This window comes from Bos grunniens, chromosome 11 (assembly GCF_055505025.1).
Source record: "Bos grunniens cultivar Pamir isolate PY7600 chromosome 11, Bosgru_T2T1.0, whole genome shotgun sequence".
NCBI classification, from domain to species: Eukaryota; Metazoa; Chordata; class Mammalia; order Artiodactyla; family Bovidae; genus Bos; species Bos grunniens.
The window spans coordinates 60,881,968-60,906,521 of record NC_141175.1 but is presented as its reverse complement, the minus strand read 5'-3'; the positions used below and the strand labels follow the sequence as shown (position 1 = coordinate 60,906,521).

The 24,554-nt window shown below is 51.0% G+C and overlaps 1 protein-coding gene across 8 annotated transcripts in view; it reads left to right on the top strand.

The window, feature by feature from the left end:
• PSD4 (pleckstrin and Sec7 domain containing 4) overlaps window positions 1–24,554 on the top strand; it is a 44,849-nt gene that overhangs the window by 5,540 nt on the left and 14,755 nt on the right. For 2 of the 8 annotated variants that reach the window (XM_086323711.1, XM_086323712.1), the window contains exons 2-5: window positions 10,667–10,784; window positions 20,868–21,953; window positions 23,054–23,179; window positions 23,478–23,556. In XM_086323711.1, coding sequence (XP_086179837.1) covers window positions 10,770–10,784; window positions 20,868–21,953; window positions 23,054–23,179; window positions 23,478–23,556 — 1,306 coding nt within the window. In that variant the 5' untranslated portion in view covers window positions 10,667–10,769. Of the gene's footprint in view, window positions 1–10,666; window positions 10,785–11,404; window positions 11,509–11,535; window positions 11,653–20,867; window positions 21,954–23,053; window positions 23,180–23,477; window positions 23,557–24,554 lie in introns of those variants that run through there. The other 6 variants (XM_086323708.1, XM_086323714.1, XM_086323715.1 and 3 more) reach the window with 5 other exon arrangements.

Below are 24,554 nucleotides of genomic sequence, written 5' to 3'. Positions count from 1 at the left end.
ATAATTGCTTTACAGAATTTTGTTTTCTGTCAAACCTCCACATGAATCAGCCATAGGTATACATATATCCCCTCCTTCCTGAAACTCCCTCCCACCTCCCTCCCCATCCCACCCCTCTGGGTTGATACAGAGCCCCTGTTTGAGTTCCCTGAGACATACAGCAAATTCCCATTGGCTATCTATTTTACATATGGAAATATAAGTTTACATGTTACTCTCTCCATACATCTCACTCTCTCCTCCCTCTCCCTATGTCCATAATCTGTTCTCTATGTTTGTTTCTCCATTGCTGCCTTGTAAATAAATTCATAAGTACCATCTTTCTAGATTCCATATATATACATTAGTATATGACATTTCTCTTTCTCTTTCTGACTTCACTCTGTATAAGAGGCTCTAGGTTCATCTACCTCATTAGAACTGACTCAAATGTGTTCCTTTTTATGGCTGAGTAATATTCCACTGTGTATATGTACCACAACTTCTTTATCCATTTCATCTGTTGATGGACATCTAGCTTGCTTCCATGTTCTAGCTGTTGTATAGTGCTGCAATGAACATTGGGGTACATGTGTCTTTTACAATTTTGGTTTCTTCAGGGTATATGCCTAGGAATGGGATTGCTGGGTCATATGGTGGTTTTATTCCTAGATTTTTAAGGAATCTCCATACTGTCTTCCATAGAGGCTGTATCAATTTACATTCCCACCAACAGTGCAGGAAGGTTCCCTTTTCTCCACACCCTCTCCAGCATTTATTGTTTGTAGACTTTTTGATAGTGGCCATTCTGCGGTGATATCCATAGTTTTGATTTGCATTTCTCTAATAATGAGCAACGTTGAGCATCTTCATGTGTTTGTTAGCCATCCGTATGTCTTCTTTGGAGAAATGTCTGTTTAGATCTTTTTCCCACTTTTTGATTGGGTTGTTTGTTTTTCTGGTATTGAGTTGTATGAGCTGCTTGTATATTTTGGAAATTAGTCCTTTGTCAGTTGCTTCATTTGCTATTATTTTCTCCCATTCTGGAGAGTTGTCTTTTCACCCGGTTTATAGTTTCCTTTGCTGTGTATCTGCTTTTAAGTTTAACTAGGTCCCACTTGTTTACTTTTGTTTTTATTTCCATTATTCTAGGAGATGGGTCATAGAGGATCTTGCTTTGATTTATGTCATCAAGTATAACCATTGATTCTTATTGGCTTGGTCTAGAAAGTTTTTTGGGAGAAATGGCATGATGGGGGTGAGCCTTGGCAGATGAAGAGGATTGGCTAGGAGGAAAGGAGAATGGGGAAGGGAAATAGAGCTGACCAGGAGCCCAGCATGAGGACATGCCGATGTGTGAAAGTTCCAGGAACGTTCAGGGGAGCCCCATAGACTGGGGGCATGGCTCAGGGTAGGCGTGTGTGGTCCCAGGAGAGGTTGGGGGAGGATCTCAAATGCCAGTGTTGGGCTTTCCCTAAAGGCAACAGGGAGAGGCAGTGGGCTAGGGGTCAATCAGGAAGGATTTTCAAGGGCAGGGGTGGTCTCCTAAAGGAGAATTGGGACCGTGGACGTGATCCTGGGAAGCAGGGGAGGTCCCTGGGGTTCTTCAGGTAAGGGAGGAATGGTGGGGCTGCTGGGCAGGGAGAACCAGCGGGACTGGGTGCTGGAGGCATGAAGGGTGCCTGCTAACCTGGGGAAACCAGGCAGATGGGATGTCACTGACAGGACCGGGGGCAGGCCTGGGCACAGGGGTGGGAGGTGCACTCACGGGCATGTGGACAGGCTGTCGGGTGCCTAATTATTCTGAAGTCCTGCTCGCCTACCTAGAGTATTCTCGTTGGTAGTTAGGACTGCAGGCTGAGGAGTGTTCCTGAACCTTCAGTGAATGGGTAGGAGGTGAACATGCAGGAATGGGTAGGAGGTGAACATGTGGGAATGGGTAGGTCATCATGTGCTGTTGTTATTGTTTAGTTGCCAAGTTGTGTCTGACTCTGTGACCCCATGGACTGTAGCCCGCCAGGCTTCTCATGGAAGTCCATGAGAAATCCTTGGGATTTCGCCTGCAAGAATACTGGAGTGGATTGCCATTTCCTTCTCCGGGGGATCTTCCCAATGCAGGGATTGAACCCAGGTCTCCTGCATTGCAGGCAGATTCTTTACCATCTGAATTTCCAGGGAAGCCCCCAAGGGCAGAAGAGGCCCCTCTAGAACAAACCCCTGGGCAGGCATGCAGGGAGAAGTGGATGGAGAGGCTGGACCAACAAGGAGGCATGGATGCCCTTTGAACTCTGCCCTCTGCTGGCTCCACAACCTTGAGGATGCATCCTCTCATGAAAAGCTGGTCAGGGGACGGCCAACAAGGGCTCTCTGCCTTCCTGGTGTCTCTCCATGGATCCTTGGAGGATGCGTGGAAGGGTTGAGGCAGACAGGAGGGAAATGACCTCAGAAAGCACAGGTGTGTGGGTTCTCTCCCTGGGGAGGAGCTCTGGGCCCTAGCACTGTTCCAGCTGGAAGTTGCCAAGCCAGACTGGCTGCTTCCTCTGTCCCCATGGGCCACTGTTGATAGACATGATCATCTCCAGCTGGCATGTAGAGGGCACTGGGAAGCCCATGGCTTTGTTGCTCTGGGCAGGCTTAAGTGTGAGCACCTCCAAGGGAACACTGACCTTTCTGGGGGCCCCAGGAAATGCCTTGCTCTTTTTGTCTCCCTTCTTCACTATATCAGAGCATATCTGTTCCTTTAGGTAACACAAGAGCCTTGATTTTCTGCCAGTTGTGCACCTGAATTGAATTCTGTGCTCATCAATCAATGATATATGAAGGCCAGTTAGTATTATAAGGAGTACTGCAGTTCTTTCTCCAAAAGAGTAACTGCCTGAAAGATTGAACTCAGCTGTATAGAAAGTGTCTACTCATTCACATAGTTTGTCATGATTTCTGACATGAGAATTTTCCACCTATACTATTTCATGTAACATTTTCCCCTGAGTGCACGCAGTTTGAAAAATCAATGTGAAGTAGGCATAATTTACTTTAGTGTGGTCCTTAGCAACAATATCTGTGAAATCATGACTTTTTACTGTATATTCAAATACATTCTTAACTATTAAAAATGTTTATTATGTATACCATATGCCTACTTAGGCAAATACAGCTTTAGATTGGTGGATTCATGGAGGAGATAATCTTTACGATGTGAAGTGAAGCGAAAGTTGCTCAGTCATGTCTCTTTGCAACCCCATGGACTATACAGTCCATGGAATTCCAGGCCTTTCTGGAGTGTAGCCTTTCTCTTTTCCAGGGGATCTTCCCAACCAGGGATCGAACCCAGGTCTCCTGCATTGCAGACGGATTCTTTACTAGCTGAGCCACAAGGGAAGCCCAAGAATACTGAAGTAAGTGGGTAGCCTATCCCTTCTCCAGCGGATCTTCCTGACCCAGGAACGATGTGGGAGAGGGGGAAAAGAAAAACTTTACCCTCTAAAGGGCCTTTCCAGGTGGCTCAGTGGTAAAGAATCTGCCTGCCAAGCAGGAGATGCCAGTTTGATCCCTGGGTCAGGAAAATCGCAGAGAAGGAAATGGCAACCCACTCCAGTATTCTTGCCAGGAAAATCCCATGCATAGAGGAGCCTGGTGGGCTATAGTCCACAGGGTCACGGAAGAGTCAGACATGACTTAGCGACTAAACAACAAGAACCCTCTAAGATGTTGTCACTGGTACCTGTGAATTATACTGACAGATGATTAACAGTAGAAAAAGTTTTATTGGCCTGCACATGAGAGTCAATCTAAGTAGCTGGCTTGTTAAAGGGTTGCAAAGAGTCAGACGTAACTGAGCGACTTTCACTTTTCACTTGTTAAAGGGTTAAAGGCTTATATACCTAAATTAGTAGAGGAAAGGGAGGAGGGAGAAAAAGGCTTCCAGGTGAAGAACAAATAGGTTTCTTTTCGTAAGACTGATGTGTTTTTAGAACACATGAAATGAGAAAATAGGATAGTGTTGGTCTTTATACTTATGACTGTTTTTTTCAGTATCCTTGTGGGCCATAAATCTCTCCTAGAGAAGGGAGGTGGGGTAGATTTTATTCAGTTCTTCCTTCTGGGAGTAGATCTGCCCTGCAGAAGGAATTTATGACAACCGTATTTCTTAACCAATAAGTTAAGCTCTGAGATGGTTTCTTAGTGTATCTGAAAGATCTCAAATGTCTTCATCTTAAACTCTGTATCAGTTCTGGGGCCCCAGGTAGGTCCCTACACCAGCATCAGAGAAGTCACCCTGCAGCCAGTTGAGAGGTGGTAACAATGAGGGGGTCCCATACAGATCCTCTCAGGCTCACCTCCATCCCACACAAGTCCCCCTCTGGCAACCAGAGGGGGTAAGGGGTGTTGGCAAAGAGACTCCCAGCCTTTAAAGTAAGCAGAGAAATTAAATATTTCTCTGTAATTTAATACAACAAATTTATTTTTACTGATGACAAACATCATATGTATTTGTTTTTGTTCCATTGCTAAGTTGTGTCCAACTTTGCAACCCCATGGACTGCAGCATGCCAGGCTTCCCTATCCTTTACCATCTCCTAGAGTTTGCTAGAACTCATGTTCATTGAGTCAGTGATGCCATCCAACCATCTCATCCTCTGTCGTCCCCTTCTCCTCCTGCCTTCAATCCTTCCCAGCATCAAGGTCTTTTCCAGTGAGTCGGTTCTTCGCATCAGGTGGCCAAAGTATTGGAGCTTCAGCTTCAGCATCAGTCCTTGCAATGAATATTCAGGGTTGATTTCCTTTAGGATTAACCGATTTGATCGCCTTGCTATCCAAGGGACTCTCAAGAGTCTTCTCCAGCACCACAGTTTTAAAGCATCAGCACTCAGCCTTCTTTTGGTTCAACTCTCACATCCATATATGACTACTGGAAATACCATAGCTTTGACTGTATTGTATTATTTTTTAATTTGAACCTACCACTCAGCATGTGGGATCTTAGCCCTCTGACCGGGGATCAAGCCCTCGCCCCCTGCATTAAAAAAAAGCACAGAGTCTTAACCACTGGACCACCAGGGAAGTCCATCCCTATTTGTTTTTAACAGCAGGTACACACACACACACACACACACACACACACACACACAACCATAAAGAGCTTAAAATCCTGTGTATTGTTACCACACAGAGATTGCCACTATCAACCAGTGTTTTGGTATTTCATTGCCTCAGTTCAGTTCAGTCGCTCAGTCATGTCCGACTCTTTGCAACCCCATGAATCACAGCACGCCAGGCCTCCCTGTCCATCACCAACTCCCGGAGTTCACTCAGACTCATGTCCATCGAGTCAGTGATGCCATTCAGCCATCTCATCCTCTGTCGTCTCCTTCTCCTCCTGCCCCCAATCCCTCCCAGCATCAGAGTCTTTTCCAATGAGTCAACTCTTCGCATGAGGTGGCCAAAGTACTGGAGTTTCAGCTTTAGCATCATTCCTTCCAAAGAAATCCCAGGGCTGATGATCTCCTTCAGAATGGACTGGTTGGATCTCCTTGCAGTCCAAGGGACTCTCAAGAGTCTTCTCCAACACCACAGTTCAAAAGCATCAATTCTTCGGCGCTCAGCTTTCTTCACAGTCCAACTCTCACATCCATACATGACCACTGGAAAAACCATAGCCTTGACTAGACAGACCTTTGTTGGCAAAGTAATGTCTCTGCTTTTCAATATGCTATCTAGGTTGGTCATAACTTTTCTTCCAAAGAGTAAGCATCTTTTAATTTCATGGCTGCAGTCACCATCTGCAGTGATTTTGGAGCCCAAAAAATAAAGTCTGACACTGTTTCCACTGTTTCCCCATCTATTTGCCATGAAGTGATGGGACCAGATGCCATGATCTTAGTTTTCTGAATGTTGAGCTTTAAGCCAACTTTTTCACTCTCCACTTTCACTTTCATCAAGAGGCTTTTTAGTTCCTCTTCACTTTCTGCAATTTCATTGCCTAGGTACGTACATTTTTAAAAAATGAGACTGTGCCAAATATATAATCAAGTTCCTTACTTAATAATATGCCGTGAGAATCTTTCCACTTCATGAAATACTCTTCAAAAGCAAGATAGTTAAAGGTGCCGGGTTTCACTCTATGGCTGTCCCATAATTTATCTGTTTCCTGATTATGGATGTTGAAGTTGTGAGCATTTTTGCTTTTATAGTATCTTGTTCGGTCACTAAGTTGTTTCGGACTCGTTGTGACCCCTTGGGGCTGTAGCCCACTAGGCTCCTCTGTTCATGGGATTTTCCAGGCAAGAATACTGAAGTGGATTGCTGTTTCCTTCTCCAGGAGATCTTCCCAGATCAGGGATTGAACCTGCGTCTCCTGCATTGGCAGGCGGATTATTTACCACTGAGTCTATCTTAACGCATATGTATTTAGACAGATGTTTGTAAGCATTGTCTGGGTACCAAGGGGGCTTGAGGACAGAGGTGAGTACCTGTGGACCCCTACTTTCTGGTTACCTAAATGTACCTGTGACAAGTGGCTACATGGAAAATGCTAATCTGAAAGCATGGGGCAGCTCTAGGAGAGAGCAGCTGAGGCTAGACTCTCGTGGAAGAAAAGGTCCAGGGATTGGTGGCCTGGCCACCTGTCCCCAGGCCAGAAAAGGACACCTCACAAAGTTACTGTACCCAGCACTTGATTGGGCAACCAAGTACAGGAGACAGAAGCTTGTCACTCATTTTTGTAATAATCACTTCCTGCCCTTCCCTAGGAAATCAAGGTCAGCCTTGGCGTCCACATGTGTAGGGTGGTTTTTGATGGTGTTACCACTGGCCTCTGCCCCCTGTCTTGCCCTGCTCAGGGATACCTCTCTCTCCAAAGTCTGACCACAGGTGTTAGGGAGGCACCCCAGGAACCCCATCCCTAGACCCTGTCATGGACTTGGTCCCTAGAAGCCCTCTACCTGGATCTCCCTCCCAGCTCTCTGCTCTGATTCCCAGGGACCCCACAGTCCACTTGGCCAATGTGCCGTCATCATCTAAGCTGTCAGAGGATTGTTTAGGAAGACAGGCATCCCCCTGTCTGTCTCCCCAAGGGCCCAGGCTTGTGAAGGCCTGAGGGCTAGGAGGCAAAGGCCATTTTCTGGAGGAAGGAACATGTGGCTGCCTCAATCCCAGGCCTCCTTGAAGAACAAAATCTCTACAGAGACAACAGGGACATGTGGCCCAAATGAGGTGCCTCTGGCTTCAGCTCTCCCTCTGCCTGGTAGCTAGTACCCGCAGAAGGATGGCAGTGAGCTCCATCAGCATCAGAGTTTTCCTAAGGTCTGCTTTGTTAAAAATGAATTCATGGCTTCCCTGGTGGCTCAGTGGTAAAGAATCCACCTGCCAATGCAGGAGACACGGGTTTGATCTTTGATCCAGGAAGATCCCACATGCCACGGAGCAACTAAGCCTGTGTGCCTTGACTACTGAGTCTGTGCTGTAGAGCCTGTGCTCTGCAACAAAAGAAGCCACTGCAATGAGAAGCCTGCCCATTCTAGCCTGCAACTAGAAAGTAGGCCCCACTCATGGCAACTAGAGAAAGCCCGTGCAGCAGCGAAGACCCAGTGCAGCCAAAAACAAACAAGTAAAATTATTTTTTTAAAAGGTAAGTTTTCAAACTGGGCTGTCCGTGGCCCTACATGCTTGGAAAGAAGACTCGGTCCTTCATATGAGTGGTGTGTGGATGGCAGTGGGGTATAGCAGGAAGTGAATTTGGTTTGGCAGTCCTGGGCTCAAGTTCAGCCAGAATGGCTACTCTGACCCTCGGTCTCCTCATCTGTTCTGTGGCATGGGGCTCATGACACCCCACCCCTACCCTAGACTCTAGATTTTGGAGATACTGGTTATAAAGGGCCCGATGAATGTCAGCACCTAGGGTCCCTCTGTGAAATGTTGTCAGAAGTCAGGTGTCCATCCCCTCTGTCCTCTCACGTTCTGCCTCTCAGGAGTGTGGGCTGCGTGCTGAAAGCCCCAAAGCTCCTCTCCTGGAAGGTGGGCTCCACTCCCCAACCTGCGCTCGGTCTGTGAGACACTGCCTCCCCACCTGCACCCAGCAGCTTCCTCTGCGGGCAAACAGGAAGCCACTCACATTGGGGGAGGCAGGAAGGGGCTGTCTGCCTCTGGGCTGTGGTCAGGTCAGCAGATTGCGCATCTTCTGGGCCCAGGGGAGGGGGACAGTGGGCTGGGACCCCCAGAAGGGGGAGGGGGCATAAAAGATCAAAGTCCATCTCTGGCAGGGCTGTGGGGGCAGGAGCCAGTTTGCTTTCCCCTTCTCACCCTGAGCCACACACCCTGTGAGCAGAAGGCCCTCCTTGGCTGTCCAGCTCTGTTCTTTGCATCTTGGGAAGGAGGTGAAAGTTCTAGGAGATGGAACAGAGCTGATGGGTGCAGGAGTCTCTTCTTGGAGTTTGCTCTAAGCAGGAACCACCCCCTGGCCACATCCCAGAGCCCCACCAAACACACACACCAAACACATACAAGACCTGCTGGGAGGAGAGAGGCAGACCCCATTTCCCACAGTGTCGCTTTGATGTGATCGAGGGATGAGGATGAGCAGCTTTGACTCCTTCATTCATCAGAAGGCCTTGGAGCAGTTATGAGCCTGGCCCCCACCAGTTGGGTGGTGATAGAGGCAAGTGGACCAGTGCTCGCCCATGAGAAGTTCACAGTCAGGGGGATGGGTGGAGATTCAGAAATACACAGAGGAGGCTGATCCCTGGCACCTGGCTTGACCAACGGCATCTCAGCCCAGCATGCTAAGGGGCCCTGGGATGGGGCAGAGCTGGGACTGGAGGGGGCGGATCCCGGTCCTTGGCTTCTGATCAGTCCTCACCTCTTGGTCTCCCCCATCATGTCTTCACCCCCACCCGCAGCTTGTCTGTAACCTCCTTGTGGGCCTCATTCAATGGTCACTTTGCTCCTTATCGTCCTCCGCTTTCTAGCAGCGTTTGACACAGCCGACCACTTCCTCCTTCTGAAGTTGTCTTTCTCCTCTCTTGTCTTTGGTAACAACACGCTCTCATTCTCACCTCCCTGACAGCCTCTGCTCGCTCTCCTCTGCAGGCGTCTCCTGGGGAGGCTCTGCCGGCCCCTAGTGTGGGTGCCTTCCTGCTGGTCACACTCGAGCTCCTTTCTGCACCCCAGCCCCTCCCATCCACTCTAGGTACTAGCCACTCCTGCTTGAGTAGCTCACAGATATCTCAAACCTAATATTTAAAGATTGAAACCCTTGATTTTCTCCCCTGAGCCTCATCTCCCCAGTTCTTTCCCATTTCCACAAATATTACCACCCCTCGAAGTTGCTCAAGCCAGAACTCTAAAAGTCACCCTTGACTTCTGCCTCTCACCACTTTAGTGGCAGATTCTACCAGGCATCCCTGATATAGGTCCCACATCCTCTGTCTTCCTTCTATGCCATTTCTGACCCCCTTCCAAGCCACCATCCCGCCTCCCCTGGACTGTCACAGAGCCCTTCCCTGACCTCACTGAGCACTTCCACTGTCTCTTTTCCATGCAGCGCCAGGCAATCTGAAAAATAAATACACCTGTCACTTCCTTACTTTACCTCTGGGGACCCTGTGGGATCCAGCCCATCCACTTCTCCCGCCCTCCCACACTGTCTGGCTGTCACTCCTGGAGACCTTTCCAGTCTCGGTAAGAAACTAGACATGCAGTTTCATCTTCCTAAAATGCCCACCCCACGCTCTCTCTTCACATCCTGGCTCCTCTTCATGGGGATATGATGCCCCTGGTCTCCCCTCGTAGTGAGCCCCCCACCCCCAATCACTTTCTTCTCTCCCCACCTGTTCCCCTGCCAGCACTCCTCACAGTTTATAATCACATGTTGATTACTTCTTGTTTATTTTCTGTCACTAGATTGGAAACTCCTGAGGACAGAAGTCCTGTGTTTTGTTTTGTTTTTAATATTTATTGATTTGGCTCTGCCAGGTCTTAGTTGTAGCACATGGGATCTTTTGAATTCTTAGTTGTGGCATGTGGGATCTAGTTCCCTGACCAGGGATGAACCCAGGCCACTTAATTGGGAGCGTGGAGTTTTAGCCACTGGACCACCAGGGAAACACTGGGGATCCTGTGTTTTATTCCTGACTGTCAGTGGCTTCTCACATTGAGACAGCATGGAGTCAGCGCCGGCCATGTTCCAGACACCTTGTGAGGCTGGAGACCTGAGGGTTGGCATTAGGATTGGCCTGAGGGAGGGTTGGCATTTAGGCCAAGGTGACTTGAGTTTCTGTCACCTGGCTGGGAATAAGAATCCCCCATACAGTAGAGAAGCAGCTTAGAAGAGGTAAGGAACCAGGTTTGCATTGCACTGTGCTTGAAATAAGCCTGCATCTAGCATTGCAGCCCCAGAAACGGAACAGTGGAGGGTCCCCCCATCGAGATGTGTTTGGATATGTCAGTGTTATAACACCACAGCTGATGAACTCTTATGGAAAGAGTATTCCCTTCTTCTGCCTCCCCCTTTAATGATGACCTGGAGGCCCAAGTTTGAATTGAGATCCTCAGCCATCACTGTATATGGCAGCAGAGCCTACCCCCGGCCTTTGTCCCCTTCCTTCTCTCTTCCCTGTCCTGGCTTGGGACGTGACCTGCCCTCAGGCCCAGGCCATGTTCACCTCTTGACTGTCTCTCCCCTTCCCTCCAGGTCTTGGACTACACAGAGCCGTGATGCAATGTCCACAGACAGGGTAGAGACCCTGTGAGTCCAGGAAGCAGAGAATCCTAGATTCCAGGGTGCCCAGGGTGTGATGCAGAAAGGCCAGGTAGGCACGTCCCTATGGACTCCTTGCTCTGTGTGTGTGTGTGTGTGGTGTGTGTTTGGGGATGTAGCTGGAGCCACGCCCTCTGTATTGTGGGCCAGGCTGGCCCAGGTCTGAAGCCTTTGATTGTGGGTCTTTTTTTAAAGAAATTAATTAACTACTTTATTTTTGGCTGCAGTGGGTATTGTTGCTTCCCGAGGGTTTTCTCTAGTTGTGACTAGTGAGGAGCACCAGCTCGAGGAACGTGGGCTCAGTAGTTCTGGTGCACAGGCTTAAGGCACGTAGCTCCAAGGCATGTAGGATCTTCCCTAATCAAGGATCGAACCTGCATCTCCTGCATTGGCAGGCAGATCCTTTACCATTGAGCCAGCCACCTGGGAAGCCCCTTGGAAAGACCTAGCCACACATAAATCGAGGGAAGAAGAAAAGTTGGCAGCCCCAGGGCCCTCCTGAGTCCCACTGAGTGCCGCTCAAGGAACCAAGAGCTGGGCAGAGATGAGAACCTGGTGACAGACCCGCAGGGAGGAGGGTGGGGCGTGCTTGCAGCCCAGGGCGCTGCGTCTTCCTCTTTTTCTCTCCCAGGCCCTGATTCTGGGCTGTGCAGAGGGTGGGGGTCCCCAGGAGCAGGGGGCTGGCGGCCAGAGGCACTGAGCCTGGGAGAAGGGGCTCTCACATTGGGGCAGGAAGTGTGAGATGCAGAGCAGCAGGGGAGCCCTGGAGGCCTGAGGTGGGTAGGGAGGGTGAGTGTGGTGAGGGGAGCGGAAGTCGGAAGCGGCAGCGGCCACGTTTGCCGTTCACAGGGCGGGTGGGCCGGGCGGCAGGATCGCAACGGGGGAGCCAGGCCCACGCATCCCTTCTCGGTCCTCTGGAGGTGAGCAAGGTGGGCCTGCGTGGGGTGGGGGCAGAGGGTGCAGGGAGTCATGTGCAGACCCTAGTGGGGCAGGTGGGCAGGATGGAGGGCCCTGAAGGCCTGTGCATCTGCCGTGAGCCCGGCCCTGGGCCACAGCCCCATCCTTCTCCTTCCTCCTGTCCATCAACCAGCGGCCTCCCAATCTAGCCCTTTCCCTGAATCCTGCCGTGGCTCCCACTTACCCCAGCCTCCCAGGGAGTCCCTTCTGAATCTTCTGTGAGCCTCCCTGGATTCCTGGTGACTGGTGCCCAGTGGGGGTTAATGAGGCCAGAGGCCCCAAATGAGGCTTGACCCCCCTCCACCCAGACCCTGGAGAGAAGGAAGCCATTCGGGCCGGGCTTTGGGGTGGGGGCAGCTTTGGGTGTGGTCATTGTAGGAGCTCAGACTTGGGTCTCCCAGCCCTGCCTTGCCTTCAGGCCCCCGCAGCAAGGCTGGGTTAGGGGGAGGTGGCCCAACTTGCTGGCTTGCCCCGGCAGCACGAATTTAGGCTTATCGCCCTGATGGTTGACAGGAACAAGGTCACTCTCAATGGCGTCCCTGTTTGGGACAATATCAAGCTTCCTAGTTCTTGTCCTCAGCCACTGTCCCCTTATTCCAGGGCCTGAGATCCTACAGGCAGAGTCATTCTTCTCTGCTAAAAGCCTGGGAAGGGTGACCCGTCATCAGCTGATAATAAACACCCCAGAGGACTCAGCCAGGAGGCCTGTCTCCCGGGCTTTAGGACATCACAGGGCTCCTTGCTCTACAGATAAGGAACCACCCAGCCTATGATTAGAATCTGGGCTCAGGGCTTTTTGTTTTGGGAGGGGGAGATCCAGGATGGCATGAGGGGAGGCCCAGGCTGGCCCTGAGGCTTTGTTGTCCTCCTGTGGGCAGTAGCTACCCTTTGGCCCTCTGCCCCCTCATCTCCTCTGCCCCTGGCTCATCCTTTCTGCCCACCACTCTCTCTTCTTCTCTGTCCTTTCCATTCTCCCTCCATGCCTGCTTCTCAGCTGACCCATCTCAGGGTTCTCAGCACCAGTGGCGTGTGTGTGTGTGTGTGTGTTTCACTGTCTCTCTCGCTCTCTCTGCACATTTGCATGAAGCTGCCTTCCATGTGGGCAGGATGTGGGGTGGCCCCTTATCATATGTCATGTACCTCGGGTGCCCTGGCCCCAGGTTTAGGAAGGGGTGTCTGTCCTGTGACCTCAGCCCGGGGACAGCGTGAGGGGGAAGGGAGGGTAACTGCCCTCAGAGCAATACCCTTAACCTGGCTGCCACTCAGGGCTGCTGAAGGACAGGGCAGATCACCTCTTAAATCCCAGAATGGGCCAGAAGACTTTGGTTTTTGCATAGGAAGGGAACGTTGCCAGGACAAAAGGAGGCAGCTTTCTGAGTTGGAAGCTTAAAGTCCAGACAGGACATCCAGGAACTGACTCCTCGGGTACAGAGGGAGCTGGGGCCAAGCCTGTGCTCTCATGGAGGGCCTTTTGTTTGCTTGTTTTCATGTATTTTTTTCTTCTCCAAATGGACCTGCAAAGCAGCCAGGTTAAGGGACCTGCAAAGCAGCCAGGTTAATCCAAGCTGGACATGGTATTTCTGAGCACCTCCCAAGGGCAGCAGGCTCAGCGTTGGCACTCAGACCCCCTCCCATTTTCTGTCTTTCTTTTTTAAAAAGATTTTATTTATTTGTTTATTCATTTAATTATTTTGGGCTGCACTGGGTCTTCGTTGCTCCACAGGCTTTCTCTGGTTGCAATGAGTGAGGGCCACTCTTCGTTGCAGGCTTCTCATTGTCGTGGCTTCTCTTGTTGCAGAGCACAGGCTCAAGAGTGTGTGGAGCGTGGGCTCAAGAGTTGCAGAGCGTGGGCTCAGTAGTTACGACTCTCAGGCTCTGGAGCACAGGCTCAGTAGTTGTGGTGCACGGGCTTAGTTGCTCTGTGGCACGTGGGATCTTCTGGGACCAGGGGACAAACCGGTGTCCCCTGCATTGCACGGTGGATTGTTATCCCCTGGGCCACCGGGGAAGCCCCTGCTCCCATTTTCTAGCAAACTTCCTGAGAAAACTTATCCGTCTTATTTCCTTCTTTCATAGGCAAGGAGCCAGGTGAAGTTTTGGACCAGAGTTATGTGGCTGGTCAGTAGTAGTTAGGATTTGAGACTAGGCTGTGAGCCTCCAGGTTATGGCGAGTAGGGGCTGAATGTGTGACACTCGTGCTGTCCCCTGTCCCCCTTGGACAGGCTCTCCCCTGGCCTCCCGTGGCCTTCAGCACCTCAGGGCACAGGCTCTGTGCCCAAGCAGGGGGTGAAAAGAGAACCCACTCTCAATAGGATGATCCAGGTGACATCTGGGCTCCTTCCTTCCCCAAGATGGAAAAAACCTTGCCTTGAAGCTGGGGGGAGAGGTTAGGTGAGAGTAGAAGGGACTTATGACCCCTTGGTCCCCCAGCTTCGGGTTCTGTGTCCTTTACCTCCAATCAGCTAATACAGGCTCAGCCCCAGCAGTGGTCACTCCGCTCTGGACAGGAGCCCTGCGGGCCGCCCAGTAGAGCACCCTTTCTCTCCCATCCCTCCCCCATTCTCCGCTCCCTCCCCAATCCTTCCCCTCACTGGCTTCTGGACTCAGAGCATTTTCTTGGATTCCAAAGAGCCACCCCACTTCTCCCAGAAGTTTTCCTTAAGCTTCCTGACCCATCATGGTGCTTAGAGACATGAAGGGCCGCTCCTTTCAAAGGTGACGGAACCCAGCTAAGAGACCCGTGTTGGATACTTTCTCCCTCCTTTGTTCTGATTAAGATACCTGAGCCATTTTAAAAGAGGTAACACTAAATACAAAGGGTGGGGGCGGGAATAAACCAAGAAAATTCTAGATGCATGAGACCTGGGCTCTGCTCCCCAGTTCCTGGCCCACTTCTGCCTAAGAGGTGCCATCTTACCTCCAGGAAACAGAGACTGGTCTCCACCTTTGACCCTTGACTCTCTATCCCTGCTCGGTCAGGTTGCTCTCTCCCAGGTGATTGGTGGGACTGCCATGTTGGTCATAAGAAGTGACCTCACCCCTCAGGTCATTCTGTCCCTTCATTCAGTGAGAAGCAATAGAAGGTGGGGGGGTGCTGTGGGTGGGGAGAGGGAAAGAGAGTGGGAGAGAGAGACAGAGACTCAGTCAACTTACATTTCTAGTGAGGATCATAGACAAGGTGGTTGAATGGGTCCTGAACTTTCTTCCTTTCAGTCCAGCTTCCTCCTCAGAGCCAGGACCCAGATGGACGTTTTGGCTGCTGGACTGGCCTGGTGGGAACCACTTCTGGGAAAGCTCTGCCCTTAGGGCGCTGGGCTTCCTGGGAGTAAGGTGTGATTCACTCATGGCCAGACTTGCCCTTAGGGGAACGTCGTCGTGTCATAATGATGCTAAATCTTCTCCAAGCCTCAGTCTCCTCAGTCCTGTAGTGTGGTTGTGAGGAGGGAGCTTTCTGAGGATCCATCCACCTACCCATCCATTCATCCATCCCTCCTTCCACCCCTCTATCCATTCATCCATTCGTCCATCCATCCTTCTATTCATCCATTCATCCCTCCATCTATCCATCCATCCATCATCCCTCCCTCCCTCCCTCCATCCATCTCTCCATCTTTCCTCTTATTTTCACAAACATGTCTGGAGTGTCACTTCTGAGTCAGGCAGGCCCTGCCCTGGACAGTGGGGGAAACAGGTGAATTCAGGTGACTCCACTTCAGAAGAAATTCATGCTTTGTTCAATCCATGAATACCCAAAGGAATTGATTTATGGATGGAAAGAAAATGCTGCTAAAGGGAGCCGCAGACCTGGATCAGACCCCAGCTTGCCCACCCACCAGCTGAGCTACCCAGGCACATTTCTGAAGCTCTCTGAGCCTTGTTTCCTTATGAGTAGGAGGGCAATGTCACCACTTGCCTCACCCATGGGGTGACTGGCAGGCCTGAGGTCTGAGCTGCAAAGCACAAGCTAGTTGAGTGACACCCTACTGAGATGGGCGCGCTCGACATGAGTTGAGCTGCCAGATATAATAGAGTCCAGAGCTACATTTAAATTTCAGAGAAGTGAGTCAATTTTCAGTGTAAATATGTTCCCAATATTGGGCATCTTCTGTTGTGTATTTGCTAAATGTGGCAACTCTGCCTAGAGGTTGTGTGCACCCATGTGGACCTGTCTGCCTGGAACCAGGACACCTGCCACCAGGCTCTGTAACCTCAGGTGTCTCATGAGTGATCCTGACCTTCTCCAGTCCACACTCACCCTCAGTTTTCTAACCGCTGGAACTAGAGGATAACACTGTGCCCCCTCACACTTGGCAGCTGGAGCGGGTATACACAGTTCAATTCAGTTCAGCCACTCAGTCATGTCCTACTCTTTGCAACCCCACGGACAGCAGCACGCCAGGCCTCCCTTTTCATCACCAACTCCCGGAGTTTACTCAAACTCATGTTCATTGAGTCAGTGATGCCATCCAACCATATCATCCTCTCTTCCCCTTCTCCCGCCTTCAATATTTCCCAGCATCAGGGTCTTTTCAAATGAGTCAGCTCTTTGCATCAGGTGGCCAAAGTATTGGAGTTTCAGCTTCAGCATCAGTCCTTCCAATGAATATTCAGGGTTGATTTCCTTTAGGATTGACTGATTTGATCTCCTTGCAGTCCAAGGGACTCTCAAGAGTCTTCTCCAGCACCACAGTTCGAAGGCATCAATTCTTTGGTGCTCAGCCTATTTTCTTGTCCAGCTCTCACATCCATAAATGACTACTGGAAAAACTACAGCTTTGACTAGATGGACCTTTGTTGGCAAAGTAATGTCTCTGCTTTTTTAATATGTTGTCTAGGTTGGTCATGACTTTCCTTCCAAGGAGTAAGCGTCTTTTAATTTCATGGCTGCACTCACCATCTGCAGTGATTTTGGAGCCCAAAAAAATAAAGTCTGTCACTTTTTCCACTGTTTCCCCATCTATTTGCCATGAAGTGATGGGACCAGATGCCACGATCTTAGTTTTCTGAATGTTGAGTTTTAAGCCAACTTTTCCCTCTCCTCTTTCACTTTCATCAAGAGGCTCACACAGTTTGTCACTAAAGTGATTAGGGGTAGCATTTCCGTAGGAGATAGTGATAGCAAAAAACACAAAGTACCTCCTTCTGGGGAGGGGAGGCAAGTGAGAACCAGGTGGGTTGACACGCTAGAAATTACACAATGGAGTAAATGCTGTGAAATACGAGAGAGAAGGGGGTGGTGTGCAGGCATACCTCTTTCCCCACCATGTGCTGGATCTGTCTGTCTGCCCCCACACCCCACCCCACCTCCTTCAGGCCCTTCAGTCCCCTCAGGCCCCAGCTATCTGTTCCCTTTGGTCTCTGGAAAGCTGCTACAACTTCTCTGATTTTTCTTTCCCTTTGAATCCATGGAGGAAGACCCCATTTCTTCTGGGAAGGCCAAGCCAATCCTCATTTATGTCTAGCATGGTCATTAACATTTACCTGTATGTCTTCTTTGCTTCATATACAAGTTTATTTATAAGGGCTTCCCTGGTGGCTCAGTGGTAAAGAATCCACCTGCAAATGCAAGAGACACCAAGATGCAAGTTCGATCCTTGGGTCAGGAAGATCTCCTGGAGTAGGAAATGGCAACACATTCCAGTATTCTTGCCTGGGAAATGCCATGGACAGAGGAGCCTGGTGGGTTACAGTCCACAGGCTTGCAAAGAGTAGGATACAACTGAGTGACTGAGCACTTTGGCAAAGAGGGACGTGTGGAACCCCTGTCTTATTAAAAATTGCAGGGCACACTTTCCTCCGACCCCCTGCCCATAATTTCCCATTCCCATTATTGTCATTTTAACTTGGCTGTCAAGCAATTCACTAACAAGAGGAGAGGAGTTGAAGTCATTTAGGCAGAATGCTGTGGTACCCACAGGGATGTGCTCCTAAGGAAGACAAACACGTCAGATAAAATGTGTGGAGGAGTGAGGACTGGAGAGGGGGCATCTCAGGAGGGGAGCCTGCTGGACACAAACAGACCAGGTCTTGGCAGGGAGGGATGGTCAAGGGGTGTGGGAAGGGAGCTAGGGGTGCCCCGAGTTCAGGTGTCTGTGACGGGGGTGCTTCCCTGCACCTCTGCTCTCTGTCTCATAAATGGAGCTATTTCCTGAGTTTCCCATACCGTAGGAGTTGTTTCCCTGGTGGCTCAGACAGTAAAGAATTTCCCTGCAATGCAGGAGACCCAGGTTCGATCCCTGGGTCAGGAAGATCCCCTGGAGAAGGGAATGGCTATCCACTCCAATATTCTTGCCTGGAGAATTCCATGGATAGAAGGGCCTAGTGGGCTACAGTCCATGGAGCCATGGGGTTGCAGAGAGTCAGACATGACTGAGCAACTAACAGTCTCAAGGGCTGTTTCCTTGAGAAGCCTGCCGAGTGTGTGTGTGTGCATTGCAGGGGGGTGGTGTCTGACCTCTTTATTTATACTTGGTCATTCTCCAGGAAGGCCTGGGGAGGGGGGTTTGGCTCCAGAGGGGTTACCCAAATATAGATGGTGGGTCCTGACCTCACTTGTTCTCTCCCCCTTGGAGATAGGATCATAGCAGGGGTCTCACCCAGAGAGGGGAAGAGTTGAAAATGGACAGCTGCTTGTGGGGAGCCAGGGATTGCCCCTGAGGCCAGCCGAGGACTTAAGAGTGAACCGTATGAGTCCTCAGCCTTTAACCTGGGGAAGGTACGGGGTGGAGAGGAAGATGCTCAAATGATGACTGAAAGTGAAAATGTTAATCGCTCAGTCATGTCTGACTCTTTGTGACCCTATGAGCTGTAGCCCTCCAGGCTCTTCTGTCCATAAGATTCTCCAGGGAAGAATACTGGAGTGGGTTGCCATTCCCTTCTCCAGGGGATCTTCCCTACCCAGGAATCAAACCTGGGTCTCCTGAACTGCAGGCAGATTCTTTATCATCTGAACCACCAGGAAAGTCCCAGATGATGACTGAGGCTGAGCTAAAAGAGTTGGAGACCCATAGGAAGAGCAGATTTCAAATTGATTGGATTGAGAGCATCCAATACAAGACTGAAAGTAAGAAGTGGCCTCAGCTCTTGGGAAGTTCCAGTCTACTGGGGAGGCCAGCTGAGAACTCAGTGGTAAATCGGCCCTTCCTTGGGCCTAAAGCTTCAGAGTCCCGAGGCCACAGATCGGCAATTACAGATTCTTGCTGTGCTCACAGTGAGGGATGTGAGGGTTGGGACAGAGGGAAAAGTAAAAACCCAGAAAAGGATTCTGGTTTTGAGAGACTTTTTGGAGGATGCTGTCAAGGGGAATAAGAAACTGAAATTCACGCTGGTCCTGTCTCATTTTTCTCTGGCACCTCCTGAAAGAAGGAACAGTACCCAGTTGTGCTGTCTTGGTGACCTTAAACAATAGGACCCCACCCAGCCTTGGTTCCCTGTCTCTGAAACTTCCCCCTTATTGAGTGTCTTCTTGAGTGTCTTCTGGTGGACAGTGAAGTAGGTGGACAGTGGGTACTGGGAAATCAAAAACCAGCTTAATGTATACACAGTCCTCCAAGTAGACATATATTAGTGAGGAAAGTAAGGCAAAGGGAAAATGAAAGATGTGGTGTGGTCTGGGCTGCATTTATTGTTCTATTTTTATTTATTTGACTGCACCAAGAAATAGTTGCAGCAAGTGGGAGCTTTAGTTGCAGCTTGTGAACTCTTAGGTGCAGCAAGTGGGATATGGTTCCCTGACCAGGCATTGAACCCAGGCCCCCTGCATTGGGAGCACGGAGTCTTAGCCACTGGACCACCAGGGAAGTCCCCTGGGGTGCATTTAATCCTGGAAATGGATGCATAGGGCCTGCAGATTTAACCTATACTTCCTGAGGGCCAGTACTGGGAGGGAAACGGGTCCAGTTACGAGTTTCACAGTGTCCACAGGTTCAGAACAGGACAGTTGTTCTGAAGCAGTAGCTGCTGCTAAGTCGCTTCAGTTGTGTCCAACTCTGTGCAACCCCATAGATGGCAGCCCACCAGGCTCCCCCATCCCTGGGATTCTCCAGGCAAGAACACTGGAGTGGGTTGCCATTTCCTTCTCCAATGCACGAAAGTGAAAAGTGAAAGTGAAGTCGCTCAGTCGTGTCCGACTCTTCGCGACCCCATGGACTGCAGCCCACCAGGGTCTCCTGAACTGCAGGCAGTACTGGAGTGGGCTGCCATCGCCTTCTCCTCTGAAGCAGTAGAGCCACTCCCAAAAGCTGTGTACCTGGAGTCCACATGCAGGGGATGGAGATATGTCTTCTAGAAAATTCCCTGTGAAAATCCTGGGCTGCATCCCATTAGGCCCCATCCAGAGTGCCAGTGTAGCTGATGCACTGAGCAGCTCTGAACAGATGTGGTAGAGCCCCAGGGGAACATGGCTGGACATCCCCAGCTTTCTCCACCCACACCCCCCCAAGTCACCAAGAAGGCAGTGGTCTCCTCCCCATGCGGCCTGGGTCTTCCCTGTGGGCTGAAGCCCACCCCGCCTCCCTGCAGGAGCCCAGGCTGAGCTTAGTTGGTGCTCCTCTTCCTGGTTCCACCTAGGCCAGACTGCATGGCTGTAACTGAGAATTGGCTGGTTCATTGTTGCAAGGATGCAGGCCCCGAAGGATGGAGCCTCGGGAAGTGGAAACAAGACTGGCCATGGCCTTTCTTCCCTGGCTGCCTGCTTCTCTCTTGTCTGTTTCATTCCTTTCACCTCTAGTCCTTGACTGTTTGGTTCCCACATACATTGGTTTCCGTGTCTTTTTTTTTTTTTTTTTTTGGTTTGCCTCTGCTTTCCTGCTAATTTGAGACATTTATGACTTTTGTTCTTGCTACCAACATTGTCAGCCTCAACATTCTCCAATCCATGTACCCCAAAGAAGATTCTGCTGTGCTCGGTTCACCTTTTTCAGCTCAGCCATGGGAGCCACCTTCAGCCAACAGCTGAGTGTCTTTGGGGCAGGTGCCCCCATGGGTACAGGCAGTTGAGATCATGGGTCAGACAGCGTGTATGGTACACTCCTCACCCCTGCCTCCGTGTCGAGGGCAGTGGCCCTTGGCCTGGGCTGTAGATGTGGCAGGCACTCAAAACCATATGTAACTTGCCACTTGTGTGCTTCCAGGGGCTGACAGCCCAGTGCTAACCTGAGTTTGCTTTGGGAACTTCCAGGGTACATGTGGGGTCCTGGTCGCCCCTCTGGCCAGCGCTCTCTCTAATCCACACAATGGGCTTGTGAAGGCGGATGTTCCTGAAGGCTCTAACGCAGCTTACGCTCATTGGATAATGGGCGACGACGGACTCTGTGGCCACCCCAGACCCGTGGAAACCCTCGACATCTGTTTGGGAGACAACCTGCAACCCCACTCGGAAACCCACCTAGGGGAGACCTGTGGCCACCCTGAGCCTCTCGAACCTCACGGGGAGCAGACGTGGGCCTCTGACCCTCCTGATGCTGTGAGGCCTGATGTTTGTCCCCAGGGCTCCAGCCCAGAGCCCATGCACCTGGGGAGCGGCTCTTCCCAGGAACGGGCAGGACAGAAAACCACCTCCCCCGGGTCTCCCAGGGACAACCAGCCTCTGGGGAGCCCAGGGCAGAGCCAGAGCACATCCACGCAGGTGGTGTTCTGGGCAGGGATCCTGCAGGCCCAGATGTGCGTGCTAGACCTGGAGGAGGAGCTGGAGAAGACAGAAGGGCTCAGAGCTGAGTTGAGATGCTGCATTCCCACGGCACCTGCCGACCTCCCCACTTTTCCCTCCAGCCCAGTTGGCCCCCAGAACTCGGGCCTCCTCCCCAGCCCACCCCCGGATGCAAATGAGGCCTCGGAGGACGATAGCAGTGGGCCAGAAGGGGAGCCCCAGAAGCCAGCATGGCCGAGGGAGGGCACGCTGGACTTGTCTCCTGAGTGGAGTGCCGAGGAGGAAAGCATCTTCTTTGACAACCCGCTTTTCCTGGAGAGCCCTTGCTCGGACACTAGTGCATCTGAAACGCACTTTTCCTGGGGCTTCTCGGACTCCTATGTAGATGTGAGGACTGGGTCCCAGAGCCCACAGACCCTGGAGCCTCCACCCTCAGAAGGCAGAGTGCCCTGGGAGCTGGGCGGTGAGCCGGATTTGGGGGAGAGCACAGCAGAGTCCAGCGGGCACACCACCCCTCCATTCCCTGTGCCCACCTACAGGCCACACTCTTTCTCCTGGGTCATGGTGGACACCCCCGAGGGGGCTCCCGCAGCACCTTCCAGCCAGGAGGAGACCGAGGTAAACTGAGCCCTGAGAACCCACCCTTGGGCTGTGCTTGGGGACATGGACAGAAGGAAGGACCTTCCTCTGCCATCACTGGGCCCAGAACTCTCTTCCTTTTGGTGAGCAACAGAGCAGAAAGGCAGGCCCAGGGTGGCCTTCAGAAGTAGAGGGAATTTTACAGGAGCCGTGATGTTAGCTGAGCACGACGGCAACGCTCAGTTGTTAAGCAGATGACATTTGTTAAGGCACAAATGTCTCCATCTCACCAGATCTAAGGCACTGCGTCTGGACACATTTAGAGAATAAATAGCTCCTCCCGTTGCAGCATGTTCCAGGCCAGTCTTTAGACTCTGGCCTCCCACCTCGAAGAAGGTCCCAACTGTAACAGAGCAGGGGTCAACCTGCAGGGGTGACCTCTTCTCCCGGTGGGGAGATGTCTCCTTTAAGAATCCTCTCTGTTTGGGAGAGATTGCAGCATTTTGTTACTTTTAGCATCTTTCATCGAATTCAGTTTCACCAGCTCAGGCCCCCAGGACAATGGCAGAGGTCCTTGATATCAACTAGCACAAGTTATGGGGACAAATTATGTGAGCACTTTTTTTTCCCCAGGGAGGCCTCTGCTTAAGAGATAAGGAGACTCAAGATGGCAGAGCCAGGCTGTAACATTCTAATCTCTGTGATCCCAGAGAACAATGGGGAAGAGCTCTGACCCCAAGATCTGAGGAACTGTGAACACTGGCAAGGCCCCTCCACCCACAGGTTGGGGTGGAGTAGGGGGCAGTTGTGGCTGTTTTGAGACATGTGTTCTAGGACCTAGTTGCTCCAGGGCCCCTGAGGTCCTCAGAGGGAAGCCTGGGAGCTCTGTCCTGGGGGCTGGCAGTTTGCTCTTATCTGGGATGACAGAGCCCAGCCCAGTGTCTGGGGGCTGTTGACCTTCCCTCCAACACAGCCTCTTCTTGAGCAGGACCATGGGAAGCAGGGCCCATTCTGAGCAGACAGAGCAGAGATGACTAGAAATCAGTGAGCATGGATGAGGCCCTGAGGCCAGAGGGATGTGGGAAAGGCCCTGGAAGCAGTTTCCCTGGGGCAAATCTCTCCTCCTTTTCTTCCCTAAGAGTTCTCTGAGAGACAGCCTTGACCCTGCCTTGCCCGCAGCATCCTGTGTGGACAAAACACTGAGCTGGGAGACAGAACATGTGGAATATAACGGCAGCCCCGCCACACATCCAGTGCAACCTTGGGCAAGTCACTTCCCCTCTCTGGGCCTCACCTTTTCCATCTGTAAAGAGGGAACGTGAGCCCTGTGATTTCCGGGGCCCAGCACCAGCCCGCCTAGGATGTGGGTCCCATCCAGGGTGCCCATAACTGATCTGAGGCCCAGATCGGGGAGTGTGGTCTGGGATAGGGGAGGACAGCTGGAAGGGAGGGCCCTGTAAACTTATAGTCCTGCTTCCCTCCCCATCTTCCCCTTCCTGCACTGCCCCCTACACCTCTCAGTGTCTCCAGGCCTCATGGATGTACCTCTATCTTTCTCAACAGGTTGGGCCCAGCACCCAGGGCTGGCCAACCAAGGTCATTCCTTCCTGGCCCACAGGGCCTCTTAGCTCCCAGGACAGAGGTGAGATCCAGTGTGGGGTCTGGGAAATCAAGTGGTTGGGGTCTTGATCGGGAGTGGGGACAAAGATCATTCTTGGATCCCAGGGGTGTCATTAAGGGGCCCCCTTGTATTGTATTAGAACCAGACAGACTTGGGGTTAAACCCTGTATCTGCCTCTGTAACCTCGTCAATACAATGGGTTTTAAAATACCCATCTCTGCTAATGGGAAGTTGCTGTATAACACAGGGAGCTCAACCCAGTGCTCTGTGACAACTAGAGGGACAGGATGGGGTGGGGAGTGGGAGAGAGTTTCAAGAGGGAGGGGACATATGTATACCTACAGCTGATTCATGTTGTTGTACGGCAGAAACCAACACAACATTGTAAAGCAATTGTTCAGTCGCTAAGTTGTGTCCGACTCTTTGCAATCCCATGAACTGCAGCACGCCAGGCTTCCCTGTCCTTCACTGTCTCCTGGGGTTTGCTCACATTTATGTCCACTGAGTCAGTGATGCTTATCTAACCATCTCATCCCCTGCCACCCCCATATATTCCAATTAAAAGTAAATTTAAAAAAATAAATAATGAAATACCCATCTCTTGGAGTAAATGAAGACTAAAATTTAAAAAAATAAAATGCTCATAGAGTAAATGAAGAATAAATTTTTTTTTAATAAATTAAGTAAAATACCATCTCATAGAGTAAATGATGAAATGTGCAAAAGATCCTGAAGCTGGGAAAGATTGAAGGTAGGAGGAGAAGGGGATGACAGAGGATGAGATGGTTGAATAGCATCACCAACTCAATGGACATGAGTCTGAGCGAGCTCCGGGAGATGGTGAAGGACAGGGAAGCCTGGCGTGCTGCAGTCCATGGGGACGCAAAGAGTCAGACATGACTTAGCGACTGAACAACAACGACAAAAGACCCAGCCTTTTGGATTCCTGGATCTTCATGGTTTAGCAACCTTGAACCCCTGGTTGCCTTGGGGCTGGAGTTTTCTGCCTGCTGCCCCAT